The sequence below is a fragment of the Schistocerca cancellata genome, chromosome 5 (genome assembly GCF_023864275.1).
Source record: "Schistocerca cancellata isolate TAMUIC-IGC-003103 chromosome 5, iqSchCanc2.1, whole genome shotgun sequence".
NCBI classification, from domain to species: Eukaryota; Metazoa; Arthropoda; class Insecta; order Orthoptera; family Acrididae; genus Schistocerca; species Schistocerca cancellata.
In genome coordinates this window covers 40,326,478-40,344,234 of record NC_064630.1, presented here as the reverse complement: position 1 = coordinate 40,344,234, position 17,757 = coordinate 40,326,478, and the positions used below count along the sequence as shown (strand labels likewise).

The 17,757-nt window shown below is 39.0% G+C and overlaps 1 protein-coding gene across 2 annotated transcripts in view; it reads left to right on the top strand.

Annotated features, from left to right (window-relative positions):
• Positions 1 to 17,757, top strand: part of LOC126187885 (E3 ubiquitin-protein ligase Arkadia-like) — a 343,683-nt gene that overhangs the window by 247,438 nt on the left and 78,488 nt on the right. For both annotated transcript variants that reach the window (XM_049929229.1, XM_049929228.1), the window contains one exon: positions 10,449 to 10,585. In XM_049929229.1, the coding sequence (XP_049785186.1) occupies positions 10,449 to 10,585 (137 nt within the window). The remainder of the gene's footprint in view (positions 1 to 10,448; positions 10,586 to 17,757) is intronic.

Here is a 17,757-nt window from a genome sequence, read left to right as displayed (position 1 = left end):
TCAGTGATGACATCAGTGAGATATCCTGACATCTTGGTGACACTCTTCCGTGGAGGATTTTCATCTATGACAGCCTCACTTCCGTAGGAGGTCACCTCAATTAATTATCCTGAATTCAACAACTAGATGAGCAGTCGGTACCTCTGTATGATGACAGAGAGCAGCTACAGTGCCTTGGTGAGCAACGTCGTCCAGGATTCGTGCCACAGGTTGACTGTAATTGTCTGCAGTCGATTGGTGCGAGTAGGAATGTTGTGAAGTTCAAGTCTTGCAATAGTCAAACACTCATCCTCTCTCTCTGCAGGAACATACAATGTGTCCAGGGTGAAAACGTATTGGAATGTTGTTTTCCATCCCCCAAATGTCTGTTTTTTGTAGGTAATTGTAGTTGGCAGGGGACTTGGTTGTACTGGTGTTGATCTGATGCTGAGTTGTTGTTACGGTTGTGGCTCAAGTTTGAGTTGGCCAAGGCATTATTTGTGGCACAATCGACTAGTGGCAGATATTGGTGCCAAAGATTAATACACCTCTTCTTCGACATTCTCTGTTAGCTTATGATGTATGAGGTTTACATTTGTGACTGGTATACCATGTGTACTCAGTCCGACATTTCTGGAAATGAAGTCCCATGCTTCTTGACAGAGCATAGGGGAACGATGTGGGAGACCCGCACCACTTTATTAGGCGAGGTGCTAATAGAGGTGGGTTGCCGTTGCCTTCCTCCAACCATAATGGGGATGAATGATGATGAAGATGACACAACACCACCCAGTCATCTCGAGGCAGGTGAAAATCCCTGACCCCGCCGGGAATAGAACCTGGGACCCCGTGCTCCGTAAGCGAGGCCACGAGCTGCGGACTCCGACATATATAGCTGCCATAAATTGCTGTCTGTCTCCTGTTACTGCCTGGTGTCTGGGATGGGTTGAGTACACTGTGGTCTTCCACAACTGCCTTATGGACCACATTCTGCAGTCAGTCATAACTCTTTTGTCCGACACACTTCTGTTGCATTTCCTCAATTCCCTGTCACCACTTGATGAATTCCTGTGCTTTTGCTACACCTTTGGCCAGAAGAGCTTAGTACATGTCTTCTGTGACTCCCTTCATCAGTTATGAGATTTTCTTGGTTGCTGTCATATTTGGATTTATGATGTGGCATAGAGCGTAAACATTTTGTTTGTATGACTGTCTCATTTCTCAGTGACATTGGTCCGTGTTCTTCAGTTGTTTTTCTGCTTAGTGGACCCCTCCAGTTCATCTTGTAATTTGTTCTGACTATTGAGTGTCTCTTCGTTGTTCTTGAAATGCTGTTATGCTGTGCAATCCAGGAAAAGTATACATTTCCCGAACATGTTGTGTCATCCTATGTGGTTCATTGCCTTCTACATGCTTGATGGCTAGCTGACTTTCTTGAAATTTTCTCACTTGATATAGTGCATTTTTCGATCTCTTGTGAAATTCAGAGCTTTTGCCCAGTTTAATGGCACTTACATTATCAACAAGAAGAACAGGAACACTCTCCAGAGGTGAAATTTATTCCAGAGCTTATGTAGCACCCAAATGTTCTGACTCGGTTGCTGACAGTGATATGCACTGTTGCTGCATACTAACCCAAGTAACCACTCCTCCACAAATTCTTGCAATCACTCCGCTAACTGAGCTTCGAATTTCTGGATCACTGGCGTGATTGAAATCAATATATACTCATATCTCCAGTCTTCTGTTTGCATGGCTAGCATCTTGCTTTATATCCAACTAGCTTAGTGCCCCCCTGCTTCACTTGCAGTTGCATTGTAAGTACATAAAAATAGTTTTAGAAACATATATCAGGCCTATTGGAAAATTAATGTATTAATAAGCTGTTTCTTTTTCTTTGCAATTCTGACAAAGCCAAGTAGTTGTGGTGACTATTAAATAGCTATCTTTGATTTAGTTCTCAGATTGCAACATTCTGTAAATTTTTCATGCTAATTAAGGCTTCTAAAGCATGGTCCTTTCTGAATGTACTTCTGACCAAAAAGTGATTCTGGTAGTTGGAGTCCAAGGATTTTGTTAATCATGCCTTTTGCATTCTTTTGGTGAATTTCCATAGAAACTTTCATCACCTAACACATATTTCTTTGTATCTAACCGAGAAGTGAAATACTAATTTTCATGGCTGTAGCTTATATTGAAGGCATCATTTAGGATGGAATTTTTTGAAATTCCACCCATAAGGGGATGAAATAGGGTTAAAAATTAGTTGAAGGTATGTCCCTGTTAGGGCAATTTTGAAGCTATATGTACGAAAATTGGTATTTGGTTTCTTGGTCAGAAGTAAAGAAATACTAAGGGAGAGAAATAGGGGATTAAATGTTTTATGAAAATTGTTTTATGCATGGATGTAGTTTTCAGCAGCTGTAGCATTATTTTATCCAGATAAAATTCAGTCATCAGTTACAAACAAATTTTATTATGCTTTATCAGTTTTTGTCACCTTCAGAAGGCTTCAAAATTAGGCATATTAGAAATCTTTAGGTCTTGGCTATATATTTTTGTGAAGTATGAAGAGTATATTACAGAAACTTACTTAGTATTGGTTTAGTAGATGTTAATATCTTCAACAGAGAAGCATAGTGCCATGGTATATCCAGAAATGTACATATTGTATGTGAATATTTTAATCACTGATTGACAAGTTACAGCAACTGAATCACATCTATGGTTACGCTGTGCTAGCAGCAAATGATGTATATAAAAGCATGTATCAAAATATAACCAAGGTGTATAAAGAAGTTATTAATACATTTGAAAAAAAATGACATATGGTTCTAATATATGAAAGGAATGGGCACTTGCTCAACAAAGATGACGAGAATTCATGTAAGTCAACTTTTGCAGAACATCTCAATACAGAGAAACACACACTTCCTGCCCCATCCTTGCTTAACATTGAAATCTTACATATAGTTGACAAGGACTACAAAATGAACTTTTTAGAAGAATTTGAAATGTATCAACATTCTCACCTTATTCAAAAGATTTGTTGAATGATGAACTTGCATTAAAAAAGACACTATTTTGATTGCATATCATCTCTTATAAAAAGTGGAAATTAGCCCATTCCTTTCATATGTTATGGCTATTTGTCATGTTTTTTAAATGTACTATATGTAACTTCTCTATGTACCATGTCTATATGTTTTTATGTGCTTATGTATATGTTTCTTGCTGCTAGCACAACAGATACATAGATGTGATTCAGTTACTGTAAATTGTCAATCAATGTGGAAAATAATCACATATAATATGTACATTTCTGGACATACCATGGCATATGCTTCTATGAGAGAGAATTTTGACATCTGCTAAGTAAGTTTATATAATATACTTTTTATACTTCACATAAATGTATAGCTAATTTATAATATCCATAATTTTGTAGGCTTTGGAAGGTGACAAATTAATTTGTCCCAACTGGTAAAGCACAATAAAATTTATTTGCAGCTAATGACTGAATTTTATGAAAATATTTCATTATGAAAGCATTTCTAAAGCTAAATGTAATAAATTTTGAATTTGGTTTCTTGATTAGAAGTAAAAAATATGTGTTTCACTGTTGTTGGAAATTCAACTTCTGTGGGGGTGAAATAAGGGTTGAAAGTCTTTTTGAAAATATGTCCCTGTTAAGACAATTTTAAAACTAGGTCTATGAAAATTGGTGTTTGGTGTGTCAGTCAGAAATAAAAAAAAGTGTGTTTCAGCATTTTTGGAAATTCAGCCACTAAGGGGTAAAACAGTGGGTGAAAGCATTTCTGAAAATAAAGTATTATTATAGAACTGCCAAAGAGTTTTTAAAGCTACATCTATGAAAATTAGTATTTGACTTCTTGGTCAGGGGGGGAGTCTTTCAGTGGCTTTGAAAATTGAGCTCCTTAAGGAAGTGAAATACGGGATGAAAAAGTTTGTGAAATTATTCATCATGAAAGCCTTTCCAAAGCTTAATCTTTAAAAGTTTTGGTAATTTCCAAGAATGATTGCCTCTCGAAGTCGCGGGGTCCAAACAATACACATCGAACGTGCGATCCTAAATCGATGCCGCGACTCTGGTGGCGGGCGCTATGATCAATTATTTGTGAACGTCATTTTTATCTGTTTTCATTCATTCCTTTGGTTGCTCTAAGTTACACACCTCCGTGAATTAATGGCAAAAAGGGAATTTTTCCCGTAGCGTACGCATCAGGTGGACTTTCACATGATGACAACACTAACAACGAATAAGGTAAGTCGTCTCCTTTGCAATTACAAGTATTTTTGTAATGCTCTTCTTTTGTCTTTGCTGTAGTGACCAGTGGAAACATACTCATAATGCCCACCACCAGAGATGCACGATCGATTCAGGATCGCACATTCAATATGTATTGTTTGGACTCCTCGACTTCGAGAGGCAATCATTCTTGGAAATTACCAAAATTTTTATTTGGCATCTCCCTTAGAAATTAAAAAAATCATTTTTCACTGTTTTTGGAAATTTAATCCCCAAGGGAGGAAAGGGGGGGGGGATATTTAAGAAAATATTTTGTTATTATTTTTTTAAAAAATCCATGAAAACTAGTACTTCACTTCTCAGGTATAAAGAAATATGTGTTAGGGGACGAAAGTTTCTGTGGAAATATAACTACAAGAATGCAAAAAACATTATTAACAAAATCCTTGGACCCCATCTATCAGAATCACTTTTTGGCCAGAAGTACATTCGGAAAAGATTATTCTTTAGAAGCCTTAATTAGGATGAAAAGTTTATAAGATGTTGCAATTTCTAAACTAAATCAAAGAAAGATATTTAACAGTCACCATGACAAATTGGCTTTGTCAGAATTGTTCATTAATACATTAATTTTTCATTACGACTATTATATGTTTAAAATTATTTGTGATAGAACTTAACTTAGTTGGATTGTCTTTCTAGTGAGTACCTTGCAGAGTGTTCTGCCATTCACATGACTTGTACCAATTCTGCTTTACACATAATCAGCTGTGTTTAGTATTTCTGCCCACAGAACCATAGGCAGACCCTGAGCTAGCAACACGGTTCAAAGTTTGAGAGTGGTCTGATACGTCTGGTAGAAAGGCAAGAAAAAATGTTTGTTTCATAAACAAGTGATCTTACTTATTGACATTGTCTCCTTTGAAGGATATACATTTGGTCTAGGGATCCTCCAGTTATTTCATTCTATGAGAAAAACAAGTTCAGTTAAACTCTGCAAAATACTCATAAACTGCAGCTGTCACTTCCTTATTTGATGAAAATTTCTTCCCAGCAACTCAAAGTTTCAAGTTAGGGTACAGGAAGAAATCACTTGGGGGTAAGTCTGGTGAACAGGATGGATGAGCAACATTTTAAATCCCAATTCATACACTTTCACAATTGTTAACACTGATGTGTGGGATGGTGAATGATACTGGTAAAGAACGCTTGTTCGCATGCCAAGCTTGGTCTTTTTTCAGCTAATGAAAGTTTCAAATGGTCAAACAATGAAGCTTAATAGGGTCCAGCTCTGCCTGTTTCCAGTTAATCTATGAATATTATTACTTGGGAATCCCAAAAAACAGTGGCCTTCACCTTATCAATTCACAAAATGGTCTTTGCCCTTCTTCATTGTACTTTCATCAGCATTTATCTATTGTTTTGACTGCCATCTTGACTCTGGTGGGTAATGATGGATCAAGGTTCCATCAAAAGTCACAGATCGGTGCAAAAAGTCTCGAGGATTGTGATTAAATATCACCAGACATTGTGTTAAAATGTTGTGCAAGATGCACTTTTGGTTGACTGTGAGCAATCACAGCACCCACCTTGCACACAGCTTCTTCATAGCCAATTCTTCATGCAGGATGTTTTGCACTCGCTGCGTTGAGATGCCAGCAGTCGCAGCAATCTCACAATTTTTTTATTCAGCAGTCTTTTATTACCATATCATGGATCTTAGCAAGGGTTTTCTTTATGGGGACCTCAGTTGGACAACAAAAAATGCACTTTGTCTTTCTTGCTTGTTCGACCATGTGTAAAGTCATTAATCCAAAAGTAAATGGTCTTCAACAATGGTGCAGAATCCACGTAAACTTCATCCTGTCTTGTTTTTATTTGTGGAGCAGTCCAACCTTTCAAATGAAAATGTTTAATAACAGCATGAAGCTCTGCTTTCTCTGTTTTCAATCATGTCGATACACTGACCAATTCATATGACTGTCAACCAATGAATTGTATACTATACTTAGTTGAAATTCATTATACAATCATTGGAATAATCAGGAGTAACAAAAATATTCCATTCTTTCATGGAAATTTACTAAATTTGTCAAACCAAGCTCTTAGTTCCACAACAATTCTGGTGGTAGACTTAGCACATCCATTCTGCTTTCTGGGGTGTAAGGATTTGTGATGATGAGTTGTATATGATTTAATTTCAGCAAATCTTTAACTTCAGTAATATCAAATTCTTGTCTGCCATGACATTGAAATGCTTTTTATAGTTGACCACAAAAATTCTTCACAATACTCACTATTTCTGCAATATTCTCTGCAGTATCAAACTTCTGCTTGAAAAAATATACCATGCATAATCTTGAAAAAGTGTACGTAGAGCAGAGAAGATATTGAGGTCCTCCCAGCGATTTATGTTCCATAGGTCCACACAGATCAGTACAAATCATTTCAGTTTGTGTGGCACGCTGCTGTCGTGACTGCTCCAGTGCTGCTTCCCCTTAATACATGCCTCACAGAATTCGTTACCAGAGTTTTCAAATTCAGCACCACATTGCTTCAAGAATTATTGTACATGACCCAAGGGTTTATGCCAAATGTGCAGAGATCCTTTGACACAAGATTTACCTCATGATCACAAAGATGAATATGTTTCGTCACTACATATGCCGTAGATTTGTTTCAGTACCTTTGTTTCAGAACTCGCACTTGACTTCCCATGAATAAAAGCCTAATCCCTTGTCCATAACAGGTGGAAAGAGATTTCTTCACCCTTCAGGAGTAAACAAAATAATGTCCATATGCCATAAAATTCCATTCTACATCAACAAAAGCTTCAAAATAAGTATTCCCTTATGGTAGTGTGTTCATAGTCGAATCATTGCCCATGCGTATCTGAGTGGTTTTTCAAACTCATTAAACAATGTGTATTACTTAATTCTCTTACCCATGTGATTCATTGGTCCACAATCAGCAGTCCATGAGTCCTTTCTGATTCTGTACTCATTACCTTACTAGTGGAAGAGCCTGGTCACGCAGTTCACTTTTATTTTGGTTGTGGTACTGCTGTTTGTTTGTGTGTGATGTTTGGGGGCACATTTTTTAATATGGCCAAATCCACCATATCCCAAACATTTCAGCTTCTTTTTCGTATTTATTTGACAAATATTCCTGCCAGTGGTTCCATCGGCATTTTTTGTTTCTTTAGTGTTTGCAGCACAGCTGAGTTGTTTCATTTCTCAGGCCTTGACACATCCATTAAATATTTTAATGTATGTTGATCTTCAGGTCTTGTCCACAACAACAGCTGTGATCTTTCATAACTGTCAGGCTGTGTGTCAAATAGTAGTACCATTAATCATGATTCATCAGGTTTCATAATGAGTTGCTGCTTTTGAAGAACCAGGTTTCCAGAATGAGTGAGATGTGTCACCATGTCATTGCCTGAAATCATGTGAAAATTTAAGAATTCTGACTGAACAGAATGTGCAGCTTGCTTTGTTTTGTGTTCAAACACATCATGTAGCTTGTCCGACATATCTCGCATACTCTCACGTGCAACAATGCCACCATGACTTTTGCTTTGACAGCTCTGACAATGATCAGCTTTGTTTTTAGCACAAGATTAAACAAATCTATTCGTGCTGATGTCACACCCACTGGCAAAGCCGCCGGTTGTTATATGTTGTCAATATTCACTTCATATACGCTGTGTGATACACATAATAAATTTTATATTGCAAATTTCAAAATGGTCCAATTGTCATCCCCGTACAGTTTCTCAATACCATGAAAATTCATTACAACCCCATAAAACAGTGCAGATTTACAGCTACAAAAAATATATGTGAGAACATGCAGCAATTGTTCATGTATACACAATACAAAATGCGCGCATCGCACAAAGGACGCTAATACATGTCTGGTGTCACAAAATACAGAATTATAGTACCCAATTTATTTCTTGAACTGCGGACTGGGTCCATAATCTATTGCAGAAACTTCAAGGATAAAGGGGCACAATATAAAGCACAAACACACTACACATGCTACAATAAGGCATATATATTTTAGGACAGCAACAAAAGACAGAGATATGCTACACTGAATAGAACACTGTACATGAACATTTACTTCAACACATTGGGTGTATAGAGTATAACAATCTGTTTTGTGTTAATTTCTTCTTCTGTAACTGTTTGGTGAAAAACTTCATAATTATAAATGAAAAGCACAAAATTGTTTATGTTTTTCAGTGTTAATTTATTTAATTTACCAGTGTTTGGCTCATAAGACCATGCTTCAGACTGGACGATTTTGTGAAAATTTAGTTGATGGATAATAAAGCTTGGTTTTTCATAATGTGCAATCAGGGTTTGGACATTGCAGTACACCACTAATAGTTCCCATTTGTACTGGGCAGTTTGCAGCAGGCAGCTTGAAGTGTTTGCCCTTTCCTATGGGGAAGGGCAGTGTGCTACATCCCTGTCAAGTGTCACAGTCCTAGATGATCCACACTCACATGCCTGAGAAGGGTCTCAGCTATGCTTGTTGAAGGAGAGGAGAATGTTAAGTTCTTGTTTTCTGAGATTACAGAGATGGTGGTATTTGACATTGATTTAGGTCTCATATTTTATAAAAATGGATATGATTGAGTTTTCTGTTATCTGATGTATATAATTTGTGGATTAATTTTTTGTTAAATTTTCTTCTTTAGTGTATTTGACTTTGTGTATCAGATGCTCCTTCAGCTTAGGAAATAAGAAGTAAAGACCTACAATACAGTGCTATTTCCCTTTGTCCCTCTATTGCATTACATTAAAAACAGTTTCTTTTCCGCCTTATAACTGAGTTCTGAATAATTTTAATTCATATATAATTAAGAAGCTAACAGTAGGACTTTTGCCTTTGTTACTGGTAATGTAGTCCAAGATAACATGGAATTACTAATTTATTAGATTTCTTGCTCTTTTTTTTCTTTTTTTTATGGCATTGTACCCTGATGAGCCAAAACATTATGACCACCTGCTCAACAGCTGGTTTGTCCATCTTTGTTGGTAGGTTTGTGATGTGGGACAGATAATTCATATAAATAACGGGCATATGTTGTGATGGCATCCGATAGTGACCTAGATGGGTTCCATAGGCTTTATGTCAGGTGAATTTGGTCACAGAGACATCAACATGAGTTCACTATAATACTCCTCAAACCACTGTAGCATGGTTCTGGCCCCAAGACCTAGGCAATTATACTGTTGAAAGATGACATTGCCATTGGGGAAGACATCAAGCATGAAGGGATGCAGGTGGTTCACAGCTGTCAGCAAGTCTTTGATTACTACCACAGGTGCAATGCAAGCACAGGATAATGTTTCCCATTGTGTAATACTGCTCCCTCCAGCCTGTGTCCATGGTGCACTGCACGTTTCAAGCTGCTGTTCATCTCAATGACAGTGTTTGTGAAGACAACCTCGACCAAGTGCAGGAAAAATTATTTCTCCAAAGAGCCAACATGTTTCCATTGATCAAAGGTCGAATCTTGATGGTCCCGTGCACACTACAGTCATAATTGACAATGTTATTGGGTCAACATGTAAACTCGTAGTAGTAGTGCGCTGTGGAGCTCCATGTCCAACAACGTACAATGAATGGTGTGCTCTGAAACACTTGTGCATGCATCAGAATTGTGCTCTTTATGCAGAGACGAATCCTAATTTACAGAGCAGACAAGCCTCTGAAGCCCACGTTCTGTGAAGTGTCGTGAACGTCCAACCATTTAGTGCTTAGCGATAGTTTCACTTTCCTTCTTCCTCTTCCCAAAGATGCTCACGTCAGTAGCACGTGAACATTCAACCAGTTTCACTGCTTTCAAGATACTTGTTCACAGGTTCTGCATAATAACAACCTGTCCTCTGTCAGAGTCACTTATTTCACTGGATTTCCCCATTTTCAGTCTGTATCTTCACTACAGTGGTCACCTGTCTGTGTCTGCTCTGCTTACATACTTTTGTTGCCACGTCACATGTCCACAGTGCCACCAGGCAGCATCCACCATCACACTGGGCAGTGCTAATTATGTTTTGGCTTATCAGTGTATGTGCTAGAAAATTGTGTGTTGTCATTAATTGATATGTGGACTGCAACACACTGTCTTTATACAGGATTACATGTATCTTTTTTTTCTTTCTCCTCTTTCTTGCAGGGAGCTGCTGCCGCCACTGCAGGCTGGACGCCAGAAGCAGATGTTCTCACATCGAGTACTGTGCTTTCATCACCTCCAACAATCATGCCTGACTTGCACACAGAAATTGTTGTCAGCTCTCCACCTACTGTTGGCATGTGAGTTGGCTGAACTTTACCTTGGGCTTGCTTTCAAGTTCACATTATGCAGTTGGGTTATACCTGTCTGCTTTTAGTAGTGAGCTGTGTTGTTGTTGTTGCTGTTGAAAGTGTCAAATATGAATTAATGATTCATTTGTTGTATTCAAAGCCCTCTGTATATTTCTCCCCAGCAGTCTTTTGCCCCCCTGTAATTTGTCCATAGAACCATTTTACAAATGGTTTATACAATTCAAAACCATACAGTATTATACACTCCTGGAAATGGAAAAAAGAACACATTGACACCGGTGTGTCAGACCCACCATACTTGCTCCGGACACTGCGAGAGGGCTGTACAAGCAATGATCACACGCACGGCACAGCGGACACACCAGGAACCGCGGTGTTGGCCGTCGAATGGCGCTAGCTGCGCAGCATTTGTGCACCGCCGCCGTCAGTGTCAGCCAGTTTGCCGTGGCATACGGAGCTCCATCGCAGCCTTTAACACTGGTAGCATGCCGCGACAGCGTGGACGTGAACCGTATGTGCAGTTGACGGACTTTGAGCGAGGGCGTATAGTGGGCATGCGGGAGGCCGGGTGGACGTACCGCCGAATTGCTCAACACGTGGGGCGTGAGGTCTCCACAGTACATCGATGTTGTCGCCAGTGGTCGGCGGAAGGTGCACGTGCCCGTCGACCTGGGACCGGACCGCAGCGACGCACGGATGCACGCCAAGACCGTAGGATCCTACGCAGTGCCGTAGGGGACCGCACCGCCACTTCCCAGCAAATTAGGGACACTGTTGCTCCTGGGGTATCAGCGAGGACCATTCGCAACCGTCTCCATGAAGCTGGGCTACGGTCCCGCCGTCTTCCGCTCACGCCCCAACATCGTGCAGCCCGCCTCCAGTGGTGTCGCGACAGGCGTGAATGGAGGGACGAATGGAGACGTGTCGTCTTCAGCGATGAGAGTCGCTTCTGCCTTGGTGCCAATGATGGTCGTATGCGTGTTTGGCGCCGTGCAGGTGAGCGCCACAATCAGGACTGCATACGACCGAGGCACACAGGGCCAACACCCGGCATCATGGTGTGGGGAGCGATCTCCTACACTGGCCGTACACCACTGGTGATCGTCGAGGGGACACTGAATAGTGCACGGTACATCCAAACCGTCATCGAACCCATCGTTCTACCATTCCTAGACCGGCAAGGGAACTTGCTGTTCCAACAGGACAATGCACGTCCGCATGTATTCTGTGCCACCCAACGTGCTCTAGAAGGTGTAAGTCAACTACCCTGGCCAGCAAGATCTCCGGATCTGTCCCCCATTGAGCATGTTTGGGACTGGATGAAGCATCGTCTCACGCGGTCTGCACGTCCAGCACGAACGCTGGTCCAACTGAGGCGCCAGGTGGAAATGGCATGGCAAGCCGTTCCACAGGACTACATCCAGCATCTCTATGATCGTCTCCATGGGAGAATAGCAGCCTGCATTGCTGTGAAAGGTGGATATACACTGTACTAGTGCCGACATTGTGCATGCTCTGTTGCCTGTGTCTATGTGCCTGTGGTTCTGTCAGTGTGATCATGTGATGTATCTGACCCCAGGACTGTGTCAATAAAGTTTCCCCTTCCTGGGACAATGAATTCATGGTGTTCTTATTTCAATTTCCAGGAGTGTAGTTGATGTTTGAAAACAAAGTTACACAAACTGATCAAAATACAAATTTTCACACACAATGCATAACACATACAGTTGATAGGACTAAAATATGACATAGATTACACAAAATAATATGACTGGCAATACGGTACAAATTTATAGAGTTCATCTTTTATATTGCATAGGTTCTTTCCATCTCAATCTACATTAAATGCAGAATATAAGTCTACCTAAAGTTATAGGGATTAATATTTAGGTTCTCCTTCTAAAGGTGTTATAAATGTTGGAGGTATAGCACAAGTTTTATTAAGTTAAATAATTCAGTTTTGTATGACAAGCTGTCATATGGGAGCAGACAACATGCCATTAGAACTACTGATAGCCTTGTGAGAGCCATCCCTGACAAAACTCTACCATCTGGTGAGCAAGATGTATGGGACAGGCGAAATTCCCTGAGACTTCAAGAACAATATAATAATTCCAATCCCAAAGAAATCAGGTGTTGACAGGTGTGAAAATTACTGAACTATCAGCTTAATAAGTCACGAATGCAAAATACTGACATGAATTCTTTACAGATGAATGGAAAAACTGGTAGAAGCCGACCTTGGGGAAGATCGGTTGGGAATACCCTCTTTCAAATTCTGAAGGGGTCAAATACAGTGAGCAAAAGGCTATTAACACTTTGTACAGAAATCAGATGGCAGTTATAAGAGTTGAGGGACATGAAAGGGAAGTAGTGGTTGGGAAGGGAGTGAGACAGAGTTGTAGCCTCTCCCCGATGTTATTCAATCTGTGTATTGAGCAGGCAATAAAGGAAAAAAAAAAGAAAAATTCAGAATAGGAATTAAAATCCATGGAAAAGAAATAAAAACTTTGCGGTTTGCCAATGACATTGTAATTCTGTCAGAGACAGCAAAGGACTTGGAAGAGCAGTTGAACGGAATGGATGGTGTCTTGAAAGGAGGACATCAACAAAAGCAAATTGAGGATAATGGACTGTAATTGAATTAAATCGGGTGATGCTGCGGGAATTAGATTAAGAAATGAGACACTTGAAGTAGTAAATGAGTTTTGCTATTTGGGGAGCAAAATAACTGATGATGGTCAAAGTAGAGAGAATATAAAATGTAGACTGGCAATGGCAAGGAAAGCGTTTCTGAAGAAGAGAAATTTGTTAACATCGAGTATAGATTTAAGTGTTAGGAAGTCGTCTTTTCTAAAAGTATTTGTATAGAGTGTAGGGATGTGAAACATGGATGATAAATAGTTTAGACAAGAAGTGACTAGAAGATTTTGAAATGTGATGCTACAGAAGAATGCTGAAGGTTAGATGGATATATCACGTAACTAATGAGGAGGTACTGAATAGAATTGGGGAGAAGAGGAATTTGTGGCACGACTTGACCAGAAAAAGGGATTGATTGGTAGGACACGTTCTGCGGCATCAAGGGCTCACCAATTTAGTATTGGAGGGCAGCGTGGAGCGTAAAAATCGTAGAGGGAGACCAAGAGATGAATACATTAAGTAGATTCAGATGGATGTAGGGTGCAATAGTTATTTTGATATGAAGAAGCTTGCGCAGGGTAGAGTAGCATGGAGATCTACATCAAACTAGTCTCTGGATTGAAGACAACAACAACAACAACAACAACAACAACAACAACATGATGAGATGTTTGCATTGGTTACAGACTTGTACAACAGTCTACACATTGATGTATCATTAGTAACTTACACTCATTGGAGACTGGGTGGGAACAGACGATGAAGTGTTCTATGATTACTTTCATACTTCTTATGTACTCAATATTTTTAACACGTTGTAAAAAATATAGTTTTGATCATCTTCCTCGCCACAGTCGTGCGGGGGTGTGGCACTAAGATTGATCCTCTGAAAGTATTTCTTGAAGTTCCAGTGATTCAAATTCAGTCTAGCAGTAGCTTTTTTGTAACTTGCTGATGTTACTGTCCTATGTCACATTACATTAAAACATTCTGTTTTCTACTGCTTTACAGTACTCAACTTTTCTGAATTCGCAGATGGGAACTCTCCCTGCAATTCGTCCGTATTTCCATACCCCCTGGTGTCAACTTTCACTAGTCCTGTACTCCACCTTCCTATTCCATTGTCTTCTACCACTCAATCCCTGCACAAATCTGTCTACTGGACCCCATAAAAACCAACAAGGCTTGTGCATGTTGCACAAGAAATATATTTTGACGATAGCCAAGCTGATTGTACTTGACTTGGACACATCTGTGTTTATTATGCAGTCCTCATTCTAGCAGTAAAGAAATTACATACCTGATGTGCTACAAATGTTGTAGTTTCAGAATTATAATATTGTCCTAAGCTCAATTTGCAGAGCCAGTGCTTCATATCACCTGTTATAGTTTGGTGCGGGTAGATCTTTCTGTACAGTGTTCCTCAATTTCTAAACCTCTTCATATTCAGCTTTTACTTATGAAGGCTGTTGGTTTACCCAGTGTATTCCAGCCATATATTAAGTCACTGATATTGGGATGTTATCATCTATAAACAAATATCTGTCATTATATTGCATTAGAAGGAATTTCATGCTTAGTTATATTCTTTGATTATTTTAACAATGACTGATTTGCTTCAACCACATTGTGTTTCTTGGGCTTGACATTATTGCCCCTGTAACTATATGCAAAGCATTGTACATCACAGTATGACACTTTTTAAGTTTGCTGCATGGTGCTGGTTTGTAGCACATTTTACCATAATCAACATGCGTTCCTATGAAGCTACAGTACAGAGTCATGGCTGTTCATCAATGGAAATACCATCATACTGCAGTTGTAGCTCTTATAATAGTACATACTTCTTCACATCTTGTAATTACGTGTCTGATATGATGTATGCATTTAAACTTATCATTGATAAGCATTCACTGGTGGGGGTGGGGGGTTCTGGGATGGGGGGGGTTGTGTTGTACAAGTTACATTGTAACTTGAAATTCTGTTTAGTAAAGATGTCACCATGATGGATGTACTACGGATATTTCAAGGTCAGTTGTGCAACCAACTAATGGTTGCATCCATTTTTTGTTGACAAGTCAGGAAATTTTTTTCTTCAGCATTTGTACCTATGTTATCTGCATATAATAGTATTAGAATATTCATGAATGTCTGTGGTATGTAAGTTGGACAACAGAGGAACCAAGACTGATACATGTGGAATTCCTCTGGTACTCACAAAATATATAATGCTATATAAGTAGGCTTCGGGAACTTAAATTTTTTTTTTCCAATTTTTTCTCCAATGTCAATAAGATGGCACTGCCATATGCTTTGATCAAGTCTATGCATGCAACTATCATGTAATTATTGTTAGAAAAATTTAGTTGTCTACTAATGACCAGCCATAAGAAGATTTTACTAGTCCCTTTCTCTTTCTGAAAACCCATTTGTTTTTCTGTTTCTCACACCACCATTCTGAATGCCATATAATAATCATTTCCGTTGCCCTTTTTGAGTGTTGTAATGAGCTGATGTGCCATTATGACTGGTTCATCTCTTTTTAGTGATTTGTGACTGGAGATGAGCAACAATTGTTTACTTATTGTGGGAGTTGTCTCATTGTATAGTAATCAATATAATTGTGGTCAGTTGAAGCTATGCTTTATAAGAGTGCAATTTGTAATTTTTTTTCTATCATAGAGAATTGCATAAGTTGTCCTCTTCATACCTTGTTTCAACTTCCTTGTCCAGTACATCAAGTGGTGCAGTCATAAACAGGAATAATTCCAACTGTAGCAGAATTCTATAGAAGTTTGCCGTTGCGTCATTTTTTATGTCCCTTATTATCTCCCAATTTCAGGTTAACAGTGTTTCTATACTAACTACAGTGCAGAAGTTTTACCAATTTTTATTTTTGTTTGTAAATTTTTTTTTGCTTTGGCTTAGCATTTTTAAGCTTAAGGAAATTAATGTCATTAAAGAACATTTCGTATTTTCTTAACAATTATCTTCATTCCATTAGAACTGCAACACATCATTCATTGGTGACGGGGTGGTGATTTATGGGTTTTCCAGTTTTTTCCAACTTCAAATATTAATACTTTTCCCGCTTCATTTATGAGTCATGACAAGGTGCTTGTGTCTTTTGGCAACTCTAATTTGACTTAAGAGACATTACGGTTAGTTGTTTTACATGTAATGGTCAATCCAAGGTTCGAGCTTTGTGATGTTCCACTGCTTCTTGACTGTGATATCAGGTGGCGATGTACAGTCTGATTCGCAGCTACAAGTTGCTGTTATCCAATCTTGCTCACTTTATTATTTTGCACACCTGCCAATATCTTCTAATCGAACATTGTCTCTCAAAGTGCTGCAGTTACTTTTAGAAGTTAAGAGTACAAATAAATATGTTGCTTCTCATAAGCAAGATGTAGTATATTGTACTCTTCTTTGCAGTACCATGAATTACAAAGCTGCTTTATTTTTTAAATTATCACAAATACATTGATAAGGATTATGTCCAAAAACAGTCTGTCTTAGTTAACAGATTCCAGTTGAGTGACTATATAACAAATCTTCTCTTGTCCCCTTGATGTCTTAGGCATTTTCACGATTGTGCTTCCTGTATTCTTGCACCATATCTCCAAGGCAGGACCTGACAATATGGAATAAACTGCCCAACCAGGAGGTACCAAGAGTGTCTAACAATGTATATTATTGTTCTAACTTGCAGATCCTTGTAAGCTACTGCGTAAGCTACAGCACGTGCGCCTCGAGCGAGTTTTTCAACATTCTTGCGCTCTCTTTGCACAAACCATTAGTTCTGGAGAAAAAATGAAAAGGACCTTTTTTGTAGTAAATTTAATATAGTTTAATTTTGTGCTGCAACACTTTTTCGCTGGAGGATGCAGTTTTCGAGTTATTCAAGAAAAATGTACAAGAAGATATTAAATGTGTTCTATCTCATAAACCATTCGGAATAGGACATGCGACCATATGAAGTTTTTTGTTCAAAATCACAAATACAAGCATGTACCTTTCCTCCTGACTCACCCTGTATTTCTTCTAGAACTCGGGCTTTTTTGGAAATTACTGGTCATGTCATAAACCTTGGACAAGCCTGTGAATACAGATTTTAATAAACGGAGGCTACTGAATGTGGTAAACAGGGAGGATAGCCAAGATACTCCAGGAGCAGAAGACAGAAACGAGAAGAAAGACTAAGGACATTAGACCTCAAAGATTGGTACCCATCCCACCTCCATCATCCCAAGGATACCGCCCTGGTAGGTTCTTCACTGAAGGCTCGGATAATGAAGATCTTTGCTGTTTCTGGAGAATGAGCTTCAATGGCTTCTCCTCGCCACACCTGAAAAGTGGTTCTTTACCTTTAGTATTGATGCCAAATGGAGAGGGTAGAAACACAACAGTTGTCACCTTTTCCTCTGTAAACTCCACATTCAAATTAAACCCTCTGTGGGCTAAATTACACAAACCTCCTGTAGCAAATTCTTATAAACCCAACTGTCTCCAAT